The sequence below is a fragment of the Leucopleurus acutus genome (assembly GCF_964270905.1).
Source record: "Leucopleurus acutus genome assembly, chromosome: 11".
Taxonomy (NCBI): Eukaryota; Metazoa; Chordata; class Mammalia; order Artiodactyla; family Delphinidae; genus Leucopleurus; species Leucopleurus acutus.
Window position 1 is genome coordinate 63,421,513 of NC_139152.1, and position 21,610 is coordinate 63,443,122.

General features: G+C 37.0%; 1 protein-coding gene across 3 annotated transcripts in view; it reads left to right on the top strand.

Moving 5' to 3' along the window:
* Positions 1–1,982: 1,982 nt before the first annotated feature.
* The window catches only part of NAV3 (neuron navigator 3), a gene marked incomplete at its 3' end in the record, with an annotated part of 362,964 nt that continues 343,336 nt past the window's right edge, over positions 1,983–21,610 (top strand). For all 3 annotated transcript variants that reach the window (XM_082850415.1, XM_082850416.1, XM_082850417.1), the window contains exon 1: positions 1,983–2,489. In XM_082850415.1, the coding sequence (XP_082706541.1) occupies positions 2,247–2,489 (243 nt within the window). In that variant the 5' untranslated portion in view covers positions 1,983–2,246. The remainder of the gene's footprint in view (positions 2,490–21,610) is intronic.

The following is a 21,610-nucleotide window of genomic DNA, read 5'->3' on the forward strand; positions in this document are numbered from 1 at the left end:
AGACAAGTCCGTATGTCCTTCAGCTGAAGAATGCATAAACAAATTGTGCCATACCATGCAATGGACTACATCTCAGCTATACAAAAGAAAGAACTGTTGATACACATAACATGGACAGATTTCAAAAGTATTATGCTAAGTGAACAAAGTCAGACAAAAATACTGCATGATTTCGTTTAAACGTGTACTTGAAAAGGCAAAACCAGTGTCAGAAAGCACTTCATGGGTTGCCGGAGTTGGGTGTGGGATGTTGACTACAAAGGGGCATGAAAGAAGCTTTTAGGATGAAGGAGATACTCCACATTTTGATTATGGTGCTGGGGACATGAAGTATTTCCTTAGAATTTTATTATGTGTAAATTTTACTTCAGTCAAGCTGTTAAATATAGGAGTGTGACTCTATCTTAGAAAATATCAAGAGTTGACTAACCAATCATATTTTTTCTTTTCACAAGCGTGTTTTTAGTGTTCATAGTAGTTCTTTTTTTCTCTCTCTTTCTTATAAATGAATAATAGCAAATTGTCATGTCATGAGGTTTTATTATATATTTTCAAAACCACTGATATTAAAATCTAGCCTGGTTAGGATTCTCTTACTGCCTTCGACTTAAGCTTGGCTTTAAAAGGCAGTATGTTTTAGGAGTCATTGCGCTTTTCCTGTTAGGTTTGATGGGAAAAAATGACTATAAATTTATCTCATTTTTATTTTCAGGATTTTACCGAGTTCGGTTATGTTAACTCTATGATCCTGGCCAATCTCTTCAATTACGCCTCTTGACCTTACCTCAATAATTCTCAAGGCTATTATATTTCTAATAACATTAATACCTAACATTCATTGAGCACTTACTGTATAGTAGACTCTGTTCTAATGACTTCATCCATTTATTTTCTTTAATTCTCACAACTACCTTGTGAAAGAAGCACTGATTTTTTCCCATTTTACAGAAGATGAAACTGAGTCATAGCAACTGTCAAATTCATACAGCTAGTAAGTGAGGAAGCAAAGATTTGACTACAGGCAGTCAAGCCTTTTAGAGTCCATTCCCTGAACTGTAAAGCTACAAATTAAGTAAAATACAGATCATAAATTTTAGTGTCTAGGAGAATCAATCAATTTATTTAAATTCAGTTCTCAAACTTCTCCCTCTCCCTCCTGATTCTTATTTGGTTGATTTGGGATGAATTCAGGAATCTATGTTTTTAGCAAGCACTCCAGGTGGTGGTTTGTTGAACCCAGTTTGAGAGACCCCATTTTCTGTGACCTTAAGCTAATTACTTCTAAGGGCCTTTGTCTCCTATTCAAAGGTGGATTCTTTTAGGATGAAGTGCTTGCCCGGTAACTGCTATGTAGTACATTTCCCATATGTATTAGCTGTAAATATTTTTATTATCACCATTATTAAATTTTAAATGATTACTATATATCTGGTGCCCTGTTCTCTGTATTTACTATATTTCCATAACCTAGGCAGGCATAATCTGCTGGATGAGTTAGCAGCTTTAGCTGCTATTGCATGAATTTAACCTGATTTCATGGCATGAAACAGAATGAACACCGTGGTTCATGGCTGTCAGTAGTGAAAAATAGCTGGAAATCAGACAAACAGCTTCATTGCTGGGATTGTTTCCGGGCTAAAAGTTCTTCCAACAGCTGTTTGTTTTGGCCATTTATCGTGTCCATTCTTTTTTTTTTAAGCTGGGGGAAATACAATTTTCTTTAAAAGGAGAATGCAGGCTGGTTATTTCTGAAGTTAGGAAGAATGCCTGTCCTTCCACTATTGTGGTCTTTTGGCTGCTTTGACAGTTGGACTGAAGGGCTTTCCTTTTGTTCTTTTTCACTCTCAGTGCTCAGACTCAGACTGTGTAGTGAGAAGAAAAGGTAAAACTAGGAGCTCTTTAATCCTAGAGAAGGAGCTTTGTAGCAGTTACCTTCAAGGAAAGTTTCCTCCCCAAAGGAATATTTAATATTACATGGACACTGAACAGAGAGAGAGAGAGAATGGATATATGAGAGAATGAGAATTCAAGCCAGCAAGAAAGAAACTTAACTAAAGATGAAGGGGAGTTTTGCCTCTTCCTGAAAGTTATATTATTAGTTGTGTTTTTTTCGTTTTTTTTTTTTAAATCATGTTGACTGCTAGTTTTGTTTAAAGTATTTGTTCTGGAAGTACTAAAGTTGGAGTCTACCAGACTGAGGTTAGAAGCATTTTCTTTGGCAGCAAGAAGATACTTTTATAGAAGCCATGCCTGTACTTGGGGTTGCCTCAAAACTGAGGCAGCCAGCTGTTGGGTCAAAGCCTATTCATACTGCTCTTCCGATACCAAATTTTGGCACTACTGGGTCACAGCACTATTCTTCGAGACCTCTGGAACTTACTGAATCAGAGAGCTCAATGCTTTCTTGTCAGGTCACATTACAATCAGCCTGTGAATTTGAAGAGAAGAAACCCCTCCAAGGAAAAGCTAAGGAGACAGAAGACAGCAAGGTTAGTGGCTGAAGGTTACCTACAGACTTATAAAGCTGAAATGCAAATTTCCTTTTAGGTAGAATATAAAACATGCTGTGAAGTGGGGAGTAGTAGAGGAATACCGGTGTAAGAAAGTAAGTAGTTTGAAAAGCTGAATATTTAGCCTATGCAGAACTGTATTTATAATTTATGGTTGTAAAAGTTGTGAACGAAATTCTCTGAATATGCCTGTGTTATCAGTACTACTTACTGATGAAGTGCCTAGTTAAATCCTAGCTAACTCTCTTACTGCTAACTGTAATTGATCACAAATAGGAGGAAAAGGGGAGCTATTTTTCAGATATAAAGCAAAAAAAAGATTTATTTGTGAAAACTAGTACAGACACCTTCACTTTTCTCTAAATGTCGTTTGCATTTGAAACGCTTTCTGATTGAATATGTGACTCCTAGCCTGCTTAATTCATGAAGCAAAATGAAGTATGACTTTCCTTGATACTGCACATTTGTCTGGGTTTTCACTTGTAAATTGAAACCCTGCTCTTTTACTTATTACTGACATCTTTTTCAATCATTTAATTTATGACATTTGTGAGCAGTAGCTCATAGCTTTTGGGTTTTAAGCCATACTACACTCCTTTTCCCCAGATGCTGAGGGGTAGCATGGCCCTTCAGTTGGTGAACTTAACGGGGACTCCTTTGTACCTTGATGAGCATCACTTTTTAATGCAGCATTAACTATGACATCAAGCTTTACAAAGTCACCATTCTCACCTCTGGCTCCTTAGGGAATGATTTGATTTTACTCTCCCGCCCAAATGTAATTTAAAATAATTTAAGAAAAGGCTTCATATGGAAATCAACTCTACAAGTTAAAAAGGAAGTCACGCTTTTTGTCTGAAATGTCCATTCAGTCTTCACCTGTTCAAATCCTCTCAGGTGCAGCCCAAATGCAGCTTTCTTCATAAAGTCTTTGCTAGTTACCCTTTCCTTTCCTGTGGTTATTCATCTGTAGTAATGCTTATGACACCTTAATTTATATTGCGTTTTAATTATTTGGATAATTTATTTCTATCCCCACTAAATTGAAAATATATAGAACCTAAGACCTTATTCTGTGCTACAGCTCCCTCTCCTCAATGCTTTAGGCATAACAATTAGTAATTGAATGGATTGATACATGAATGAATGAATCAATGAATGAACAATTATACTGAGAAAGATTTAGTTATGTTCATTAGTCTCTTTGGATCATTCAATCTATAAAACGTAAGGTTTAGAATGAATGATTTTTAAAGTACTTCTAGTTCTAAAATTATTCCTTTTGTGTTTTAGGACAACACTATCTACCCAAGAAAAAATCAATTAAAATAAAATAGTTAATTTTAGGCTTAGAGTTCTCAGTCCAACATAAGCAATTCAGGGTAAAAGTAGGGAAGTGTAAATTATCAATAAAAGACTAACAATATTTAACTTTATGCAAATAATTAAAACAAATGCATGCTGTTCTCTTCTAATATTCTGTGTACCCACAATGACTTGTCTGGATTAGATGGAAGAGAAACCACTTTTCTCTCCTGACCATGGCTATCATCTCTGCAGGTTTACTCAAACTTGTACTTTGATAAATGGCCTTGGCCTAAGACTTGACCACTGTAAGTACTATTTGCAATAGAATTTTGGTTGGTCTCTTTGGTTAGCAAACATAATCAATCATACATCTGATATTCCAATAAGACTCTGTGGTAAGCAATGTTGTATTTATAGAGATGTTTTTACCATGCTGCTTATCAGATGGAAAACTTTTTCAAACAAATGTAAAGAATACCTGATCAGCATTTCAGAATATTTCTAAATGTTAGAAAAGAATTAAGATTTGTATAAACTTCTGAAAAAAAAAAAGAACTAAAGAAAACAGCAAAAATGATCAAGGTCGTTGTGTTAGAGAAAATTAGATTTGGGTGGAAATAGTAAAAAAAAAAAAAAAAAATCAACATAACAGCATAAATAAGATAGGAGTTTATTTCTTTTTCATTTAGAGGATATCTGGAAGTAAGCCATCCATGACTGGTATGGTGACTTCATGCAATTGTCAGGGAACCAGGCTCTCTCTTTTTGTCTACCGACGTCATTTTGGCATCCATCTCTCAGTCTTGAGTGGATAATTGAGTTACACTCAATTAAAAAGACACATCCTGGGCTTCCCTGGTGGCGCAGTGGTTGAGAGTCCGCCTGCCGATGCAGGGGACATGGGTTTGTGCCCCGGTCTGGGAAGATCCCACATGCCGCCGAGCGGCTGGGCCCGTGAGCCATGGCCGCTGAGCCTGCGCGTCCGGAGCATGTGCTCTGCAACGGGAGAGGCCACAACAGTGAGAGGCCCGCGTACCGCAAAAAAAAAAAAAAAAAAAAAGACACATCCTGTTCCATTAAGGATTCTTCCATATCCATTTGGCCTGTTGATAGTTCCAAGGCTTTATCTAGTTGCGGTGGAGACTGGAAAATGTAGAGTTTATTCTAGGCCCAACTAAAAATTATGGGTTCTATTTCTCAGGAAAAGAGACCATTGATAGTACCCACAATAGATGACTGTCATTAAGAAACACTTACGTGGAGTATTCTGCTGGTCCTTGCACCAAACAGCCTCAGTCTGGTGAGAGAGAACAAACCTGTATACGACAGTGTCAGAAATGTATCTTCAGTCCAACACTCCCTTCTCCTATCCTTGTTTTTGGTTAGTGTACATGCCATCATTCCAGGCATCTAATCTTGAATTCCTAGTCTGATTTCTGGTGATATACATCGCTATTCCACATTCCATAATTTGCTAGAAATTGGAGATTTTGCTTCTGTACTACAGCTTGGATATATCCCCTTATGCACATCCTCATGCTTTGGCCCTTGTTAAATTTTCTGTCAATTACTGTAATCATTCCAAATTGGTCTCTTCTCCAGTGGTTCTCCATCACATCATCCAAAACATTTACCATTCTGATTAAAGAAAAAACTTTAGTTTCTTCTCCTGTCTCACAATTTTTTTTTTGGAGCGCAGGCTCAGCGGCCATGGCTCACGGGCCCAGCCGCTCGGCGGCATGTGGGATCCTCCCGGACCGGGGCACGAACCCGTGTCCCCTGCATCGGCAGGCGGACTCTCAACCACTGCACCACCAGGGAAGCCCTGTCTTACAATTTTTTAATTCAGGCATTTCAGTCTCCTAATTGTTGTCACTTCTTCGATCATAGCTCTATCTAGCTACTCTGTATCTCATTCTTGGGTGTCCCAAATTTTTCAGATTGCTTAATCTCAATGTTCTTTTTTTTAAATTGAAGTACAGTTGCTGTACAATATTATATGAGTTACAGGTGTACAATATAGTTATTCACAATTTTTAAAGGCTATACTCCATTTATAATTATTATAAATTATTGGCTGTATTTCCCATGATGTACAATATATCCTTGTAGCTTATTTTATACCTAATAGTTTGTACTTCTTAGTCTCCTACACCTATATTGCCCCTCTCCCCTTTCCTCTCCCCACTGGTAACCACTAGTTTGTTCTCTGTATCTGTGAGTTGGTTTCTTTTTTGTTATATTCACTAGTTTGTTGTATTGTTTAGATTCCACATATAAGTGATATCATACAGTATTTGTCTTTCTCTGTGTGACTTATTTCACTTAGCGTAATGCCCTCCAAGTCCATCTATGTTGCTGCAAATGGCAAAATTCCATTCTTTTTAATAGCTGAGTAGTATTCCATTGTATATATATACCACATCTTCTTTATCCATTCATCTGTTGGTGGACACTTAGGTTGCTTCTCTATCTTGGCTATTGTAAATAATGCTGCTATGGATATTGGGGTGCATGTATCGTTTCAAATTAGTGTTTTTTAGGGGGGCTATATACCCAGGAGTGGAATTGCTGGGTCATATGGTAGTTCTCTTTTTACATTTTTGAGAAATCTCCATACTGTTTTCCATAGTGGCTGCACCAATTTACATTCCCACAAGAGTGCACATGGGTTCCCTTTTCTCCACATCCTTGTCAACGTTTGTTATTTGTGTTCTTTTTGATGATAGCCATTCTGACAGATGTGAGGTGGTGTCTTGTTGTGGTCTTAATAAATAACTTTATAAATAAAGTGGTCTAAATAAATAACTTTAATTACAGATTCCATGGCCTATTTTCAAATTCCACCATGATATCTAAAAGGCATATTTTTTCTATTTACCTCTTGTTCTGATTTCTTGCTTTCCTTGAATTTTCTAGAGTCTCTCCTCATATGGATTTGTTTTTCCTTTCTTCCTGGGCGTTCACCCAAATGAGAAAGAGAGTAACTTTGCTTTGGAAACGTTACTTAAGAATCTGGAGATTAAGGTTAAGAAAGAGTGTTTTACATTGTCATGGTTCACCAAATAACATACAGTTGAGCATTAGACATCCTTGTTCATGAAAGTTCCTCAGCCATACCTACCACTGAAAACTGGCCTTCACTGTTTAATCCCCATCCTCCTTTCGGCTTGATCTGTCACCTAAATTTTGCCCCTGTTCTCATTTCTAACTTTTTTCAGACTTGGGCTTGCTCACCCCTTCTTTCTTGAAGTACCTGTGCAAACTCAAGATTCTTTTTACATTATTATAGAAAAGAATTAATTTTTTGAGCACCTATCTTGTACTTTATAGGAAATTTCTCATTTTATTCTCACAATGTTTCAAAGAAGGCACTGTATCCACATTTACAGAGAAGTAATCTGAGGCCTAGATAGAGTGGGAGACACTCGTAAGATCAGACAGTTAACTACCAGTTAATTTTGATACTACTAGTATCAAAATCCAGAATTTGAATCTAGATTTGTCTCTACAAAGCCTTTATTGTCTTTTACATTACACTCTCTCGTCATGATATATTTGCAATATTTTTTCTAGTTATAACCTTTTCTCCAAGTTTCACCTATTTTTTTTTAAGGCTCACTTCAAAAGTCAAAGAAAATAATCAATAAGTTGTTGTGGAGGTTAAAAGGAAGGAAAGTTTATATCCAGTTGGGGAGATATAAAGGAAATTCTTGAATGAATAGTGGAATTTATATACATGGTAGAATGGATACTTGCTTAATGTTCTTACCCTATTAGTTGTAAGGACAATCAAGATAGAGATTATTGCTTACTATTTTGTTCATATAGTGCTAACAGTAATGCTTTGAAAACAGAAGATACTCAAAAGCATTAAATTGAATATTTTTTAAAACATAAATTGTGATATAGACAAGCAAATATATGGATAATATTGCTAATGAGGGCAATTATTTCATAATTTACATTTGAGAGAAATCCTGTTTGGTTGGAACATTCAGAAAATACTTCATCAAGTAGTTGTAATTTAATGGGCAGATAGGGATCATATAGAGAGAGGAAAAAGCATTCTTTTGAGGAGAGGGTTTCATAGAGGAGTACCCAGAGAGTAAGCCATCATGGTTTGAGCAGACTATTAGTGAAAACGAACAGTTTGGGGTCAGATGATAGATGTAGGCAGACTTCATTAGGAAGACAATGAGGAAGGCTCTTCAGTAAAAATGAGACAAAATTACACTGTCAAAGACATTTGGGAGAAGTAATAGCAGAAAGGGACTTACATTAACTAATGTCTATAGAGGCTTGCTATATGCCATTTACTGGACCAAGCATTTCACGGAGTATTGCATTCAGTCCTCACAATAGTCTTATAATATAAGCACTGTTATCATCCCCATTTTACAGTTGAAGAAACTGAGGCTGAGGTTAAATTACTTGCCAGTATCCCAATGTGGTAGAAAATGGATTCAAACTAAAACTGTGTGATTTCAAAAGATGCTACTCTTAACCAATAAACAACATTGCAACAATGGGGACTTCTGGTGCCAGGGGGAGAGAAGAAGTGCTATTGGTTGACTTGATTTCCATATATATATATAAAAGTAAGGTTTGCTGTAAGTATTTAATTAGCATTGCTCCTGAGTTGCAAATAAAGCATTGGTATGCCCAAGTGCCTAGAATTATCAGAAGACAATTAAGTGGACACAGGGTCTCCACCGAATTGTTTGAAAAACAGAAATAAATAAAAGAAACCCCAGAAGAGACATATATAGCAGCAGATGTCAATAGAGTAGATGACAGGCTCTGGGCTCCAGCTGTTTCCTTCATGGCAAAGATGCCTGATTGCTGAGGACTGTGGACACCCCTGTTGGCTCGCTCACATGGTAGCACTTCCAGAGCTGGCCAGGCCCACAGCTGCATAGGTCAGCCCTCAGGTCTCTAGATGATTCCGCCTGCTTTGCCTGTTTCTGCTGTGCTTGCACATTTAGTTATTTGTATTTAAAGAAACATGATGATTTCTTTTTCTGGTTATACTTCATGCTCCAAGTTTTATAGTGAAGCTGTTAATGGTTGTTTTAATTGTTTTTGCCTTTGTGGTAGCAGTAGTGTAAAGAATGCTGTAATGACCCTTGAATTTTAACTTTTTCTCTGCTGGAAGAAGGCTCAGATTTTCAGTATCATACAATTATTTCCCTTAAGTAACAATTTATAGAAATGTGACAGTCTAATACTATTGTCTATTATTTTTGTTTGTGCTTTACAACGTCTTTAAAGAATTATATGTAATGCTTTAAACTATGAAATTACCAGAATTTCTGGTGTAAATTACATGTGATTAAATGTTATTCAGAACCTCATACAACTTTTAAATTGTTCTTCTGCAAGTGTCAATATTGAGTGTATATTTGATGCTGATTTGCCAAATGTATTCTTCTTAGTTTCTTCCTTTCCAGTGTTATAGACATTTTTCTTTCCTTTAATAAAAAGGAAGGCACTAAGTATATTGTTTATGGAGACATAAAATCATTAGGTATGTCATAATTTTTAAACAAAATAATTGTTTCATGGTTGATATTTATGCTGTCATATCTCCAGCAATTACCCTCAGTCAATCTTGAACTTAAAATACTAGGTGTCATAGTTAAAAGAACATCAAATTAGGAGCTCAAAAGATTTGAATTAAACTTCTGCTAGATTTTGAAATGATAAGTCACTTAAACTGTCTCAACTTCAATCTCTGTTATCTGTAAAAAATGAAAGAGAACTGAGGACAATAGTTCTTGGTAAAGCTTTTCTAAGGAGAATATTTTTATTATCTCTTCCCCTTCTTCTTCCTGATTTTTGTCTTATCAGTTATCAAATTTCTCTTATTTTTTCAATCTCTTCCAATCCAATGGATTCTTTGGACCCAGATTTTTCAAGCTTGTCACATTTTGGAGCTGATAATTCTGTGTTTTAGGGGAATAGTCTTACTATTGTGGGATACTTAGCATCATCCCTTCCATTATCTACTAAATGCTAGTAGCGTTCTCCAGTGTGACAGCCAAAAATGCCTCCAGACTTTGTGAAATGCATCTGTGGGGAAGGTGAAGTCAAACTCCGTAGAGAATCACTGCTTTAGAATCAGCTTCCAAAAATGCTCAGATCTTTACTATTTTTAATAATAATTATTATTATATCCTTCAACATGCTTCAGATGATCACTCTTTCTAACTTTGCACATACATTTCTTTAAAGAGTACTTTGTGTCCATTGCCACTATTCCAAGGTTTACATTTGCTTTACTTTTCTTGATTTCAGACTTCTGTTTTCTGAGAGGTTACCAGTGGCTTTTAAAAAGGCATCTTTTCTTTTTTTGCCTTATACACTTCTAAATTGCAGGGATTTTTTTTTAACATCTTTATTGGAGTATAATTGCTTTACAATGGTGTGTTCGTTTCTGCTTCATAACAAAGTGAATCAGTTATACATGTATCCCCATATCTCTTCCCTCTTGCGTCTCCCTCCCTCCCTATCCCACCCCTCTAGGTGGTCACAAAGCACCGAGCTGATCTCCCTGTGCTATGCGGCTGCTTCCCACTAGCTATCTATTTTACATTTGCTAGTGTATATATGTCCATGCCACTCTGTCACTTTGTCCCAACTTACCCTTCCCCTTCCCCACATCCTCAAGTCCATCCTCCAGTAGGTCTGCGTCTTTATTCCCGTCTTGTGCCTAGGTTCTTCATGACCATGTTTCTTTTTTCTTAGATTCCATATATATGTGTTAGCATACGGTATTTGTTTTTCTCTTTCTGACTTACTTCACTCTTTATGACAGACTCTACGTCCATCCACCTCACTGCAGATAACTCAATTTCGTTTCTTCTTATGGCTGAGTAATATTCCATTGTATATATGTGCCACATCTTTATCCATTCATCTGTTAATGGACACTTAGCTTGCTTCCATGTCCTGGCTATTGTAAATAGAGCTGCAATGAACATTTTGGTACATGACTCTTTTTGAATTATGGTTTTCTCAGGGTACATGCCCAGTAGTGGGACTGCTGGCTCATATGGTAGTTCTATTTTAGTTTCTTAAAGAACCTCCATACTGTTCTCCATAGTGGCTGTATCAATTTACATTCCCACCAACAGTGCAAGACAGTTCCCTTTTCTCCACACCCTCTCCAGCATTTATTGTTTATATATTTTTTGATGATGGCCATTCTGACTGGTGTGAGATGATATCTCATTGTAGTTTTGATTTGCATTTCTCTAATGATTAATGATGTTAAGCATTCTTTCATATGTTTGTTGGCAATCTATATATCTTCTTTGGGGAAATGTCTATTTAGATCTTCTGCCCATTTTTGGATTGGGTTGTTTGTTTTTTTCATATTGAGCTGCTTGTAAATTTTGGAGATTAATCCTTTGTCAGCTGCTTCATTTGCAAATATTTCCTCCCATTCTGAGGGTTGTCTTTTGGTTTTGTTTATAATTTCCTTTGCTGTACAGAAGGTTTTAAGTCTCATTAGGTTCCATTTGTTTATTTTTGTTTTTATTTCCATTTCTCTAGGAGGTGGGTCAAAAAGGATCTTGCTGTGATTCATGTCATGGAGTGTTCTGCCTATGTTTTCCTCTAAGAGTTTGATAGTTTCTGGCCTTACCTTTAGTTCTTTAATCCATTTTGAGTTTATTTTTGTGTATGGTGTTAGGCAGTGTTCTAATTTCATTCTTTTACATGCACTTGTCCAGTTTTCCCAGCACCACTTATTGAAGAGGCTGTCTTTTCTCCATTGTATATTCTTGTCTCCTTTATCAATGATAAGGTGACCATATGTGTGTGGGTTTATCTCTGGGCTTTCTATCCTGTTCCATTGACCTATCTTTCTGTTTTTGTGCCAGTACGATACTGTCTTGATTACTGTAGCTTTGTAGTATAGTCTGAAGTCAGGGAGCCTGATTCCTCCCACTCCGTTTTTCCTTAGAAAGATTGCTTTGGCTATTCGGGGTCTTTTGTGTTTCCATGCAAATTGTGAGATTTTTTGTTCTAGTTCTGTGAAAAATGCCAGTGGTAGTTTGATAGGGAGTGCATTGAATCTGTAGATTGCTTTGGGTAGTATAGTCATTTTCACAATGTTGATTCTTCCAATCCAAGAACATGGCATATCTCTCCATCTATTTCTATCATCTTTAATTTCTTTCATCGGTGTCTTATAATTTTCTGCATACAGGTCTTTTGTCTCCTTAGGTAGGTTTGTTCCTAGATATTTTATTCTTTTTGTTGCAGTGGTAAATGGGAGTGTTTTCTTAATTTCACTTTCAGATATTTTCATCATTAGTGTATAGGAATGCTAGAGATTTCTGTGCATGAATTTTGTATCCTGCTACTTTATCAAATTCATTGATTGGCTCCAGTAGTTTTCAAGTAGCATCTTTAGGATTCTCTATGTATAGTATCATGTCATCTGCAAACAGTGACAGCTTTACTTCTTCTTTTCCGATTTGGATTCCTTTTAGTTCTTTTTCTTCTTTTCTGATTTCGATTCCTTTTAGTTCTTTTTCTTCTCTGATTGCTGTGGCTAAAACTTCTAAAACTATTTTGAATAATAGTGGTGAGAGTGGGCAACCTTGTCTTGTTCCTGATCTTAGTGGAAATGGTTTCAGTTTTTCACCATTGAGGACGATGTTGGCTCTGGGTTTGTCATATATGTCCTTTATTATGTTGAGGAAAGTTCCCTCTGTGCCTACTTTCTGGAGGGTTTTTATCATAAATGGGTGTTGAATTTTGTCGAAAGCTTTCTCTGCATCTGTTGAGATGATCATATGGTTTTTCTCCTTCAGTTTGTTAATATGGTGTATCACATTGATTGATTTGTGTATATTGAAGAATCCTTGCATTCCTGGGATAAACCCCACTTGATCATGGTGTATGATCCTTTAATGTGCTGTTGGATTCTGTTTGCTTGTATTTTGTTGAGGATTTTTGCATCTATGTTCATCAGTGATATTGGCCTGGAGTTTTCTTTCTTTGTGACATCTTTGTCTGGTTTTGGTATCAAGGTGATGGTGGCCTCATAGAATGAGTTTGGGAGTGTTCCTCCCTCTGCTATATTTTGGAAGAGTTTGAGAAGGATAGGTGTTAGCTCTTCTGTAAATTTTGATAGAATCTGCCTGTGAAGCCATGTGGTCCAGGGCTTTTGTTTGTTGGAAGATTTTAAATCACAGTTTCAATTTCAGTGCTTGTGATTGGTCTGTTCATATTTTCTATTTCTTCCTGGTTCAGTCTTGGAAGGTTGTACATTTTTAAGAATTTGTCCATTTCTTCCAGGTTGTCCGTTTTATTGGCATAGAGTTGCTTGTAGTAATCTCTCATGACCCTTTGTATTTCTGCAGTGTGAGTTGTTACTTTTCCTTTTTCTTTTTTAATTCTATTGATTTGAGTCTTCTCCCTTTTTTTCTTGATGAGTCTGGCTAATGGTTTATCAACTTTGTTTATCTTCTCAAAGAAGCAGCTTTTAGTGTTATTGATCTTTGCTACTGTTTCCCTCATTTCCTCTTTCATTTATTTCTGTTCTGATCTTTATGTTTCTTTCCTTCTGCTAACTTTGGGGGTTTTTTGTTCTTCTTTCTCTAACTGCTTTAGGTTTAAGGCTAGGTTGTTTATTTGAGGTGTTTCTTGTTTCTTAAGGTAGGATTGTACTGCTATAAACTTCCCTCATAGAAGTTTTTGCTTTTGCTGCATGCCAAAGGTTGTGGGTTGTCGTGTTTTCATTGTCATTTGTTTCTAGGTATTTTTTGATTTCCTCTTTGATTTCCTCAGTGATCTCTTGGTTATTAAGTAGTGTATTATTTAGCGTCCATGTGTTTGTATTTTTTACAGATTTTTTTCCTGTAATTGATATCTAGTCTCATAGAGTTGTGGTCGGAAAGGATACTTGATAGAATTTCAATTTTCTTAAATTTACCAAAGCTTGATTTGTGAACCAAGATATGATCTATCCTGGAGAATGTTCAATAAGCACTTGAGAAGAAAGTATATTCTGTTGTTTTTGGATGGAATGTCCTATAAATATCAATTAAGTCCATCTTGTTTAATGTATCATTTAAAGCTGTGTTTCCTTATTTATTTTCATTTTGGATCATCTGTCCTTTGGTGAAAGTGTGGTGTTAAAGTCCCCTACTATGATTGTGTTACTGCCGATTTCCCCTTTTATGGCTGTTAGCATTTGCCTTATGTATTGAGGTGCTCCTATGTTGGGTGCATAAATATTTACAATTGTTATATCTTCTTGGATTGTCCCTTGATCTTTATGTAGTGTCCTTCTCTGTCTCTTCTAATAGTTTTTATTTTAAAGTCTATTTTGTCTGATATGAGAATTGCTACTCCAGCTTTCTTTTGATTTCTATTTGCATGGAATATCTTTTTCCATCCCCTCACTTTCAGTATGTATGTGTCTCTAGGTCTGAAGTGGGTCTCTTGTAGACAGCATATATATGGGTCTTGGTTTTGTATCCATTCAGCCAGTCTATGTCTTTTGGTTGGAGCATTTAATCCATTTACCTTTAGGTAATTATCAATATGTATGTTCCTATTACCATTTTCTTAATTGTTTTGGGTTTGTTTTTGTAAGTCTTTTCCTTGTCTTGTGTTTCCTGCCTAGAGAAGTTCTTTTAGCCCTTTTTGTAAAGCTGATTTGGTGGTGCTGAATTCTCTTAGCTTTGCTTGTCTGTAAAAGTATTAATTTCTCTGTAAAATCTGAATGAGATCCTTGCTGGGTAGAGTAATCTTGGTTGTAGGTTTTTCCCCTTCATCACTTTAAATATGTCCTGCCACTCCCTTCTGGCTTGGAGAGTTTCTGCTGAAAGATCAGCTGTTAACCTTATGGGGATTCCCTTGTATATTATTTGTGTTTTTCTCTTGCTGCTTTTAATATGTTTTCTTTGTATTTAATTTTTGATAGTTTGATTAATATGTGTCTTGGCATGTTTCTCCTTGGATTTATCCTGTATGGGACTCTCTGTGCTTCCTGGACTTGATTTACTCTTTCCTTTGCCATATTAGGGAAGTTTTCAACTATAATCTCTTCAAATATTTCTCAGTCCGTTTCTTTTTCTTTTTCTGGGACGCCCTATAATTCGAATGTTGGTGCTTTTTTTTTTTTTTTTTTTTGGCGGTACGCGGGCCTCTCACTGTTGTGGCTTCTCCCGTTGCGGAGCACAGGGTCCAGACGCGTAGGCTCACGGGCCTAGCCGCTCCGCGGCATGTGGGATCTTCCCGGACTGGGGCACGAACACACGTCCCCTGCATCGGCAGGCGGACTTTAAACCACTGCACCACCAGGGAAGCCCGAATGTTGGTGCGTTTAATGTTGTCCCAGATGTGTCTGAGACTGTCCTCAATTGTTTTCATTTTTTTTCTTTATTCTGCTCTGCAGTAGTTATTTCCACTATTTTATCTTCCAGGTCACTTATCCGTTCTTCTGCCTCGGTTATTCTGCTATTGATTCCTTCTAGAGAATTTTTAATTTTATTTATTTTTTTGTTCATCATTGTTTGTTTGCTCTTTAGTTCTTCTAGGTCCTGGTTAAACATTTCTTTTTTTTCGCCATTCTATTTCCAAGATTTTGGATCATCTTTACTATCATTATTCTGAATTCTTTTTCAGGTAGTCTGCCTATTTCCTGTTCATTTGTTAGGTCTGGTGCGTTTTTATCTTGCTCCTTCATCTGCTGTGTGTTTCTCTGTCTTCTCATTTTGCCTAATTTACTCTGTTTGGGGCCTCCTTTTCACAGGCTGCAGGTTGGTAGTTCCCATTGTTTTTCGTGTCTTCCCCTAGTGGCTAAGGTTGGTTCAGTGGGTTGTGTAGGCTTCCTGGTGGAGGGGACTGGTGCCTGTGGTCTGGTGGATGAGGCTGGATCTTTTCTTTCTGGTGGGCAGGTCCACGTCTGGTGGTGTGTTTTGGGGTGGAAAAGACATCGTTTCTTGACTCATATTTACCTCTTGTTTTCATCCTGTTTACAGCACTTGACGTCTGCTGACCACAATTCTCATTTTAGAATGCTCCAGTATTCACTATCTAAGTGACCGTGGCAAGTCAATTAATACTTAAGTCTCAGCTTCTTCATCTATAAAATGAGGACAATAATGTAAACTAACCACATAACATTCGCATATAAACTGTATGCTGACAGAGTGCTGTGCATAGTTGGTGGTCAACTTATTACCTATTATAATACTATAAAAGTATCTAATAGTTTAATACCGAAAGTAGTAATATTAAGCATTGTTAGTAGAACAAAGGAGACAGTGACTAATTTCCACCTACGAGTAAAGTAACATTTCAGCCATGTTTTGAAGAATGAATTTTTTTAACTAAATAAATATGGAAGAAAGAACATCTTAGGTAGAATAGCATCTATCAAGGTATGAAATACTGTGCTATGTTTAGAAAACTACAGATTATTCTCCAATCCTAGGATTTAGATAAGAGAGATGCCGTTGAGATGAGGCTATGGGAAGATGATATTAAATGCCCAGTAAGGAGGTTGGACTTAGTCTATAGAGGATGGGGGGAAGGATGTCAAAGAGATATGATCAAGTCTGTATGTTAGAAGGGTGAGGATGAAATGAAATGTGGAAATATCCAGTAAAAGGAGAGTTCAAAAATCAGAACATTTAGGAGTGTGTGATGGAGCAAACTTTTGTCTAAGATATCCCTCTCAAGAGCAATGGAAGAGGGACACATCTAGTGAAATAAGCTGTAGCTGTTTGAAATAACTTACTAATTATCAGCAAAACACAGAATTCTGCGTCTTGAAGAACATGTACATGTTTCTTCAAACAAAACTTAGTTTATTTGGAAATGATAATTTGTGAACTTGGCAGCAAGTAGCAATCAACCAATGATAATTATTAATACTTTCTGAGTACCTGCCACATGCTGGATGCTATACCCAATTTATTTTTTTTACAATTAAATATATGTAGAAACTGAGCTCAGAGAGGTACTAGGATAAAGCGGGAATGCCACCCTAGGTCTGTTTGACTCTTAAGTCCTTGCTTTTCAATCTCCCTCTCTGTCTCTCTCTCAGAACAATTTATGAACCACAGTCAAAATCAATGTTATTATTTCTTCCTTTTGTGGATTCTGAGTCACATAATGGGAAAACAAAGAAAACTGTGGATTCTTACAGGGGGGCTGAATTAATCTTTGACAGATTTCACTTTGCACTCTTCTTCCTCCCACTGTTACTCCATTTTTGCTTTAAGAAGTGCTTTTCTTTGGACTCCTAGTCACTAGAGCCAACAGAGAAATTCAATATCTGTGGGAGAGATCATTAATTGGACACATAGCAGGATTTCTCCACTGTTCCCAGGAAATGGAATGATTTGTTAAAAAGTGTTACAAGTCTGCCTGGAGATAAAGGCACCAGATGAAAAGGCAGTGGCAAAAATTTACCTAATTTTTCCCAATAACATAACATGATCTGATCTCCATCAAAGAAAAAAAACCCAAAGAAACAAAAACAGCAGGCCATCTCTTTTTGCTGTATTTGCATGTTGTCAAACTGATGTTCACTCTTGAAGTTATTCTCTGATGTTTACTCTTTTGTAAAACTGAAAACCTGAGGTGGGCATTTCCCATCAGGACATGAGTTAGAGTAAACTTCGTAAACAGTGGAAATGGCATTTTATTAGTCAAGGTAATGCTAACTTCTCTAGCAGACAGATTCAAGGTCTCAGTGGCTTAACACAGCAGGAGTTTATTTTTCGTTCTCTTGGCTGTTTGTATCATCAGGGGTTGACAAACGGTGGTCCATAGGTCAAGTCCGGGTTGGCACCCAGTTTTAGTGAGTAAAGTTTTATTGGGACACAGCCAGGACATTTGCTTCTATGTTGTCTACGGCTGCTTTTGTGCTGTGACAGCAGAGTGGAGTGGTTATAATAGAGTCAGTATGGCCTGCAAAGTCCGAAATATTTACTATCCGATCCTTTATAGAAAGTTTGCTGACACAGGTTTATGGTAACTCAGGAAATCAGATTTTTTTTTTTTTCTAGCTTGTGGTTGTACCATCCCACCTTTAACTAACCATCAGTGAAAGAGAGAAAATAGAGGATGTGTAAGAGACTTAGAAATTCCACATATCACTTCTACTCAGTTCTATTGGCCAGAACCCAGTCATATGATACCTAATTGCTAGAAAGGCTAGGAAGTATAGTCTAGCTGTGTGCCCAGAAATGGTTTGGTGAGCTATTAGCCAGAATTTAGTTAGCCCATGACTGTCTAATTAGTCAGATGTTCAACATTAGGCAAAAAAATTGCCATATGAAAAGTATTCTAAGGTCCCAGAAGTGGCTTCCAGGTTGTCAAAATGTTGCCTTGAATGATAAGAACATGTCTTTAACAGCAAAACATTGAATGTGTGGAGGACCATAATTATATTCAAGTTTCTCAATGTATAGAAAGAAAATATCTTGTAGTTAACTCTGCTTTTAAAAAATGGACCAGGCCCATCTACACAAGTGTATCATACAGAAAGCTCGCTGTGGTATCGTGACTCCTCAGGCTGCTTCCCACTTGATGATTTTGCTAACCACCTTCAGTTTCTCCTGTTCCAACCTGGTGATCCAAACTCACATCCTGAAAGCAACTCTCTCTTGGTCCTGTGCCCTTGTTTCTACTCGCTTTACTACTCAGCTTGTAGCATTCTTCTCTTGTGGGACCTGGAAACTCTCCATCAAGCTGGGAGCCAGAAGGGCCAAGACAGTGTCAGATCTGAATTCTAGAAGTGAAATGTAAAAAGTCAGGCTGGAGTCAGGCATCACAGAAGGAAGGAGGCATTTCCTGGCTTCTAGATGTCAAATGGGTGGCTGCGTAGTTGTGTGAGGGAGTATCTGCTCCCTTGGCCTGGAGACACCATGTAGCTTCTGTCACTACATTGCAGATTGGTTCCAAAAAGGACCTAGTGGGAAAGTATGAATGGGTCATTGACAAACCCACCACTGGTATTGAAAGAAGCAACTCATATTACAATCCTTTCAGACCTTGGTGAGCAAATATAAAGCAGAGTGCATAAAGCAACCTGTTTTCAAATGCAAGGTAAATTTCTAAATGACTTAATTGGTCTTTAGATTTAGTTGTGCATCTGGGATTATCTACTCAGGTTTCTACTTCTCTTTCACAGTGTTTACTATTTAGCTTTAGCATGGATCAATTTAAGTTGTTCAGTTTTTAGACTCTGAAACGTATGCAGGTAACAGACATTTCTCTTTACTGCCTCCGAATGCTTACATTTTTAATCTTGCTGTGCCTTTCTTTTTTTGGCAATTTGTTGGATTTCTACAGAGTGATATTTTTGCCAGAACCATTTATGTTATTATTTTGACCCATATATTTTTTTGGATTCTGTTTTACATTTCCTTTCTCTTCAAACCATCTGCTTTTTATAGCTGTTTCTTCCTTCCTTTGGCTGACTTTTTGATATCCACATTTGTGTGTTGCCTTCTTCCATTGAACACAAGGTTTATCATCTGCAACAATATGTTCTCTCTGCTCTTTTCCTCTCATTCAGGCTAGATCTATTGTATTCTAAAACAAGGTGGCTATTGCACAAATGTAAATCCTTCCAATTTCTACTTCTGCCTCTTATCATGGATCCTAGTTGACTTTTCTTATCTTTATTTTTTTTTAAAGGATCATCTTTTTAAAAAAATTTATTTAGTTTTGGCTGCATTGGGTCTTTGTTGCTGCACGCGGACTTCCTCTAGTTGCGGGGAGCGGGGGCTACTCTTCGTTGCGGTGCGCGGGCTTCTCATTGTGGTGGCTTCTCTTGTTGCGGAGCACGGGCTCTAGGGCACGCGGGCTTCAGTAGTTGTGGCACATGGGCTCAGTAGTTGTGGGTCGCGGGCTCTAGAGCGCAGCCTCAGTAGTTGTGGCGCACAGGCTTAGTTGCTCCGCGGCATGTGGGATCTTCCCGGTCCAGGGCCCGAACCCATGTCCCCCTCATTTGCAGGCGGATTCTTAACCACTGCGCCACCAGGGAAGTCCCTCTTATCTTTATTAATCAATTAGTTCATCATCAACTATTCATTGTTTACTTACTATATACAAGGGGAAATGTGTGTGTCTGTGTGTCTGTGTGTCTGTGTGTGTATGTTTGAAAGCTCATTTTGACATGATAGGCTTTATGGGAAATATACTAGCAACAACTGGGACTCTTTTTAGGAATTTATATTTATTATATGGGGCAACATTAAATTCCTGTTTGATATTACCTAGAAATATCAGAAACAATTATTCAGATTTCCAATAATCATAACTGTGATTATACATTCGAGGAATGTTTGTTTTATTTTGAACAGATTTATTCTCTCCAGTTGTGACAATCAAAAATGTCTCCAGACGTTGCCTCCCCTTGGTGGGGGAGAAATTGCCCTCAGTTTAGTATCACTGATTTAAATACTGTCTCTTTTGAAAAAATGATTTAGTAGAATTTTTAAAAATGCAACATATAAGATTTCAAAACATGTGCAAATAAAATAGGATTATAAGAAGAAAAGAATAATAGAATAGGATAAAGCCAGAGGAAAGAGCTAGTATATAAAATTTGTGCTGCAATGTTTTGTATAGTTACTAGGGGTCATCTGCACATTTGGATACGAGCTTTTGAGTTGGTGATATGTAAAGGTTAAGCAAGTGATGTTTTAATCAGTGCCCAATGCATGAGCTGATATTTGCTTAGGAGGTTCACATCTTTGTCTGCTTTTGGGTGTGCAAGAAATATTTCCTAGGGGCATACAGAGACATTACTGTGTAATTTAAATAAAAATTTTCTTGATAGCTTTTTTATTCCAGATTTTACTTACTGTTTTCTCCCCTGACCCCCATTTTCTATAAGCAACCATTAAAATAAAAGAAATTATTGAGTCTACATAGAGTGACCAGCTATAGTGGCTTTCCCAGAACTGTCCTGATTTTAGCACTGAAAGCTCTTGTTTTGGGAATCTCTCAGTCCAGGGCACACTGGGATGGTGGGTCCCACTAATTCTCAATCAGATTTTCATGTGTTCCTCTTTAATCTTACTGCATTTTTGTCTAATTATTAATTCTAATTTTGTAGTAGTAGAAAATGTATTTCATATTTATTGATTTTAAAACATTGCCTCGTTTGATTAAAAATTCATTGCCAGACTGTCTAGTGAGAGTTAATAGAACATGTCCTTTCTTGAATGGCAGTTATTCAAATTAGAAGTAGTTTCTGTGGAGGTTTTAGTTATTCAAAGAAGAAATTTTTTTTTGAGGTTCAGATACTTACATCTGCTCCTTCCTTATCTGTGTCATTTTAACTAGTGTTGGCAATAATGAATGTCCTGTTGTTTCCTTTTGTGTGAAAGACTTAGAGTTGTCAATAAAACAAACATACTTAGCTCCCAGAGTTCATCAGGTAATTTCCACCATAAGTCCTATAGGTCCTGAGTTGAATTTAGAGCTATCTTGAGGTTGATTTGTTTTCTCTCCACCTTAGAGACTACACAGAAAAACAGGACTTTGATTTTACTCCAGCAGCATCCTTCTCCATAAGACAGACAGGATGTGGTCTGGGAGAAAGTCCACACTTGAACAATAGACCATTGACAAAATGTTGGGGAAGTTCAGAGAGCATCTGTGTACACCCAAAATTATCAGAGGCATTTGTGTATGTGTGAGAATCTTAGGTTTCAGAAAAATGTTTTTTAAGGTCACCCTTTTTCTGTCTCTGTTTTTATTGGATGAGGAAGATTGCCTTCAAGATAACACAGCATTTT